This window comes from Microtus ochrogaster, chromosome 2 (genome assembly GCF_000317375.1).
Source record: "Microtus ochrogaster isolate Prairie Vole_2 chromosome 2, MicOch1.0, whole genome shotgun sequence".
NCBI classification, from domain to species: domain Eukaryota; kingdom Metazoa; phylum Chordata; class Mammalia; order Rodentia; family Cricetidae; genus Microtus; species Microtus ochrogaster.
In genome coordinates, this window is record NC_022010.1 from 55,155,759 (window position 1) to 55,161,782 (window position 6,024).

Here is a 6,024-nt window from a genome sequence, read left to right on the forward strand (position 1 = left end):
CGTGTACATGCTGAGTGTCCGTGGAGGCCAGAGAGGGTTTCAGTTCCCTACAACTGGAGGGACAACTGGACAGGTGGTTGTGAGTCAAGATGTGGGTGCTGGGAACCAAACCCAGGTTCTCTGCAAGAGCAGCAAGTGCTCTTAACCACTGAGCAATCTCTCCAGACCCTTTATTTCATTTTCAGCTATTTCCTAAGCAGAATTATTGTTAAGAGTCTAATCAAAAGGTTAAAGAGATATCTTAGTCAATATGAGAACCTGAGTTCAAGCCCCAACATTCTCATAAAAAACAGGCATGGTGGGGCATGCTTATAATGCCAGCCCTTGGTATACAGAGACCGACATACCTGGGGCCTCATAAGCAAGCTCCAGGGCCCAGTGATTGACTGTCTCAGGAAATGAAGTGCATGACTTTTGTGGAATAGCACCTGGCTTCCACAGACACACATAGGTATGTGTTTGTGTGCGTGCGTGTGTGTGCGCGCGCGCACACACACACACACACACAATGCAATTTGAAAACAAAGTAAGAACCTTTTCAATGAACAGATCAACTTATCTGCAGGATTTCAATATTGATGCCACAATTCATGCTGAAATCAATAAGAAAACAATTCTCAAAATCCAGGAAGTGGAAAATGAATTAGCTTGGGAAAAACAGAAATATGAACTCGGCCTGAAGAAGCTCCAGAACAGGTACCTCTTTCCTGCGAGTTAAGATGTTTGAACGTGCACTTTTAGGATTGTGTGTAACGATGCCTGCGAGGTGCCCAGATGAACCATCTCATGAAGTAGCCAGGGAGCGGGCCAACACTTCAAGCAGCCTCCCTGGTGCGGCTGGGTCTTCCTGTGCGGTCGTTAGGAATTTGGGTGACAATTATATTTTTAAAATTTACATGACTATTTCATTACTATTTTGACAAATTATTTGTTTTCTGCCCAATTAAAACATGCACATGCCAGTTCAGCTTCTCAGAAGACAACATGCTTCTGCGCACCCAACCCCTGTGCAGGCACCTCCACATGCCAGTTCAGCTTCTCAGAAGAAACTGCTGTTTACTGAGATTTGATTCATGACAGTGAAGTGCACATATCGTAACTGAACAGCCTAATACTTTCTCTAACATGACACATAGACATAGATCTATGATTCCCACTAAGATAGAGAACATTTATATCACTCTAAGTCCCTCGTGGCTCCTTTCAGCTAATGCCTTTTCTCTGATAAGCAATCTTTATTATCATAGGTCAGTTTTATCTGTGAACTCCATATAAATGTAGTGCTAAATATGATTTTTATTTGCATCTAGCTTCTCCCGTGCATTTATGTTCAAGATTATCCATAATGTAGCTGTCTTTCTTCTTCCTCTTCTCCTTCTTTTTCTTCATTTATTTTAGTTTTAAGTGTGTGTGTGTGTGTGTGTGTGTGTGTGTGTGTGTAGACCAGGAAAGGGCATTGGATCCCATACAGTTGGTAGTTAGGAGAGCTTGTGAGCTGTCTATCATGGGTGCTCAGAGCTCAGCTCCAGTTTTCTACAGGAGTAACGAGCATTGTTTTTAGCTACTAAGCCATCTCTCTGACCTCAGAATTCAGCCATTCTGTTGGTAGGCATTTGAGAACTACCCTTATAGTCAGCCTTCCAAAGTCTGCTCACTTAATAGTGGCTGTGTACAAACAAATCTCATTAGCACACGCGTATGAGCACACACACCATAGAACTTAAGAAAACGAAATGCATTTTAAATATCTTAATGAGGTAAAATTTCTCATGTCTTTGGTAAGTAAATGTTAGGGTTTTTTTTTCCTGCTTTTTAGCTTAGGAATTCCTTACTAGTACATAGATATTTACATTTGTATATAATTTATATATTCCTATTCAATTAATTCCTTCATGATACATAGAACTTGTTATCTAGAATGAAGTAGATAACAGATATTCAGTTTGTTGTGATCTGCTTTCCAGCAAGCTGGAACGTACCTATAATTTTTTATTTACCACATATTAGCAAAAATTTGATGTTGTATTTATTAATAGTGGAATATTTAGTACTTTCACTATAAGCATTTTTATTGCCCTTTAATCAAGTCCAGCCCAAATTTCACAGCACCCTAATGCCATAAGTATGGCTAAATTTTGAGCAGTGCATAAACATATTGGTGTAATATGTGATCATTGCAAAATGATCAAAATAGTAACTATTGCAAATACCCGTTCTATTTTTTCTTTCTTTCAGATTTCATGACCCACTGGAAAGCGACACTGTTGTGGTTTACGCCATCCAGAGTGACCACCAGATAGCGTCTTACAGACTGGTGAAGCCCTCTAAGTATTCCAAGTTAAAAAGACAAAGTCAGTGGGAGAGAAGAGCGAGCAAACTGGAGAGGTTTGAAAAGGAAGGTCCTACAAGGAAGGAGAGCCAAAAAGATACAGGTGGGCGTCCGGACGACATGAGGCTTTAAATCCATATTGCAAAGATTTCAAATCAGACTTAATTTCATAGGAAGGGACTTTGACCCTGCTTTGGTAGCTGGAGCTCAGTTTTGGTTTTTTTTTTTCCTTTTTTCTTTTTTGGTTTTTCGAGACAGGGTTTCGCTGTGGCTTTGGAGCCTGTCCTGGAACTAGCTCTGTAGACCAGGCTCAGTTTGTTTTAACTTTCCCTTGATTTGTAAAGTTGCAAGTCGTAGTTCTAGAAGGCCCCGCTTAGCCTTCTAGACTCCGCCCATGCTCAGTACCTGTTTTCTTATTGGATGCACGATGCGGAAGCCAACCCACCGTGTCCCTGCTACTTTGACCGCGGGCGAGAGCGTGGGAAGCTGCAGTTTTCTTGCTTCGGATACCCAAGTAGCCTCAACTGTGAACTTTCCTCAGAGACGGTTTTCCCCCATATTCCTGGCTCCCACTCCCAAAAATGTAGAGCTAAAACACTGTATTTCAAACTATTTTCCAAAAACATAGGTTTAAACAGAGTGCAGATGTGAAAATAGTACTGTTTGGTCCCCATCCCCAATGCAGCCGGTGGCCTCCCTGCAGAAGTTAGGTTGTGTGCCAGGACAAAGTGATATTTATCTGTTTGAGACTGACGTAATTCACTTAACATAATCACCTCGATTTATATCCATGCTTTTTCAAACAGCACAATTTCATTATTCTTTATAACTGGAAAAAAACAATTGTGTATTTTATAGCACATTTTGTTCCGATTACTGTTTGTGGAGATGGGGTATTTTGTAGCTCGGGCTAGCCTCAAACTCACTCGTAGCTGAGTCTAGCCTTGGACACCTGTTCCTCCTGCCTCCCCCTCCCAAGTGCAGTGATTACAGACATGTGCCATCTTACCTGGATTATTATTTATTTTAATGTATATCTAAATGTGTATCTATATGTGTGTTGAACATGGAGAGTAATTCTTTATTAGACACTTGTTCATTGACAAAGTCAATTGTTTTAAAATTATATAGTTTTCATTTTAAGTGCTTCTGACAAATTTTTAACTTTTTCTTTTATTCTTGAGAATTCCATGCATGAATATAATGAAATGTGATCTCTCACCCAACCATGTCTTAAAAAAATCAACTACTAAGCCCATTTAGTCGTGCCCATATGTGTTTGTGTCTGGGCTATCTATTAGAACACAAGAATCCTGCAATGGCCATGTTTTCCCAGAAACAAACAAACAAAAGAAATTTTTTCTTTTGTTTTTAAATTAGCTTTTTAAAATTTCACTAAGTTATGCCACTTCATATTATATGTTAAATTAAGACTCACTTAATCCCGTCCCCAATGCGATATTCCAAACACCGGTCTTCAATTTTCTCAATCTGCCAGTGATCCATCTTTATTTTTACCATTCTGTAAGTAGTTGGTATTGGTTTTATTTTGCCAATTTTTTTATATTCAACCGTGAAATTTATTTAGTTGACATTTGATCTCTTTTAAAATTAAAATCAGATGATTATCTTGTTATACTTGTTTGTATTTTTAAATTTCTTTGATTTTTGAGATTATAATTTAATTATATCATTTCTGCCTTCCTTTTCCTCTCTCAAAACCTTCTCACATACCCCTCCGGGTTCACTTTCAAACTCATGGCCTCTTTCTTCATTAATTGTTACATACATGTATGTATGTATGTACATATGTGTATGTGTTCATATATACTCATAAGTGCAACCTGCTCAGTCTGTATGATGTTACTTGTGTGTGTGTTTCCAGGGCTGACTGTGGTACTGGATTACTGATTGGTGTGCTCTTCCAAGGGGCAGATTATTTCTCCTGCTCTCAGCATTCCTTAGTGGCCTGTAGCTCTTCTTGCCAGGCTTGAAGGCTTGTAACGGTTTGTCTCCATTTTACTGTCTATTGTCCGTGTTCAGCGTGCTTAGGCAGTGTGCTTAGGCAGTGTGCTTAGGCAGTGATGATGGGAGACTTCACGGGTGTAGCTTCTGTCATTCGTAGGAGAAAACAGTCATAGCATACTCCCTGATCCTCTGGCTATCACAGTCTCCTCCCCCACTTTGGGAGTTATACAGTTATTTTGCCAACTTTTAAAATGAAATTGCTTAAGAGCATATTTGTGACTTTGATCTCAATTCTGATTTTTCACAGTAGAAATAGTAGACAACTTAATCATTGCTCAACGTACATTTTCCAACTCTGGAGTGGTGTGAAAGTACACCCACCCAGCCAATCTATTTTCCTCGGTCAGTACAGTAGTTCAAAAGTCGCATGAGATATTCCACATCTTCCTGTAGAATAGGCTTTGACTGTCATGTAAGCTGGGTATTCCGAGCATGGTAAGATATGACATGCTATGAGCTAGATTATAATAAATGTCTTTCCATATCAGCCATTTTCATTTTACAGTGGTTTTATCAGGATGTGGCCCTGGATCGAAAGCCAAGGAGCATCTGTGCTAGGGGGGTTGAATTCACGCTTAGTGGCTTCCATATTTTCTCTCGATCTTTTTTTTTTTGTGTGTGTGTATAAGTCAATATTTGAGTTATTTTTCTGTCTCAGAAGTATTGAAAAAGTAATTCTTTATACAGGTGGAACTGTCAGCCTACAAGAAGAATCAATAATAGAAAAAGGGAAGAAATTTCGGCCTAGAACCCTAAGTGAAATTATGGTAGGAAATCAAGTCGAGAAAACAAGGAAACTTCTACAAAAAGCCGAACAGGCCCAACTCAAGATTCTGCAGCGCAAAAAGGAGTGGGATGAGCTGTGAGTCATGTTTAACCTATGCTCTTACGCTTCTAATATACGATCCACGAGTGTAACTTTATAAATTTAACTTTGTTGACACGGTTGCTACTTACATGAAGAAGTTAAGAAACACAAACCGATGGAGTGTGAAGGAGCAGTGGGCATCCCTGTGAATGGTCATGCGTTTCGTTGTTACGCCTGTAACCTTTAGTTCCTGCTTCAGAGAGTCTATTGTGTTAATGTGGTCAGAAGGTCTTTTAAGGATTAATGAATTCTTTTCTGTCACGGTATCATAGAGATTGTGGTGTCGGTCGTCCCCAGGCATCAGATTGTCTGGTCACATGACTGTCTTAGTTTTCATCTCTTGAGGGACTTCGTCTATGCTCTATAATGGGTGCCCTCCTTTCATTAGCCTATAATGCACAGGAACGCTCTACACTTCTCCAGTGCCTTCCCTCTTTGGTGTTTTGATTGTAGCCACCCTGAAAAGTGTGAAATGAGCTTCTTGCTAGGGTGTGGATTTATATTATGCCAGTGGCAAAAGTGAGCTTTGTTGTGGTTGTTGTTGTTTGGGACTTTCTAATAGCCCTAGTTGTCTTGGAACTACTACATAGTCCATGCTGACCTCAAATTCACAGAGATCCGCCTGCCTCTGCCTCCTGAGCGTTGGGGTTAAAGGCGTGCACCTCTACATGCAGTGACTTCTTAGCTTTTTTAAAACATGTCTATTGGTCATTTGTGTGTCTTCTGAGGAGAAGTGTCTCTTCAACTTCTTGCCCATTTTTGAACTGGTTTATTGTTGAAATAGGAGCGGTGGGGCTGC

At 40.0% G+C, this 6,024-nt stretch overlaps 1 protein-coding gene across 1 annotated transcript in view; it reads left to right on the plus strand.

Moving 5' to 3' along the window:
• The window catches only part of Cfap44 (cilia and flagella associated protein 44), an 81,884-nt gene that overhangs the window by 41,227 nt on the left and 34,633 nt on the right, over positions 1-6,024 (plus strand). The window contains exons 22-24 of the mRNA XM_005345015.3: positions 566-696; positions 2,236-2,432; positions 5,045-5,219. Of these exons, the coding sequence (XP_005345072.1) occupies positions 566-696; positions 2,236-2,432; positions 5,045-5,219 (503 nt within the window). The remainder of the gene's footprint in view (positions 1-565; positions 697-2,235; positions 2,433-5,044; positions 5,220-6,024) is intronic.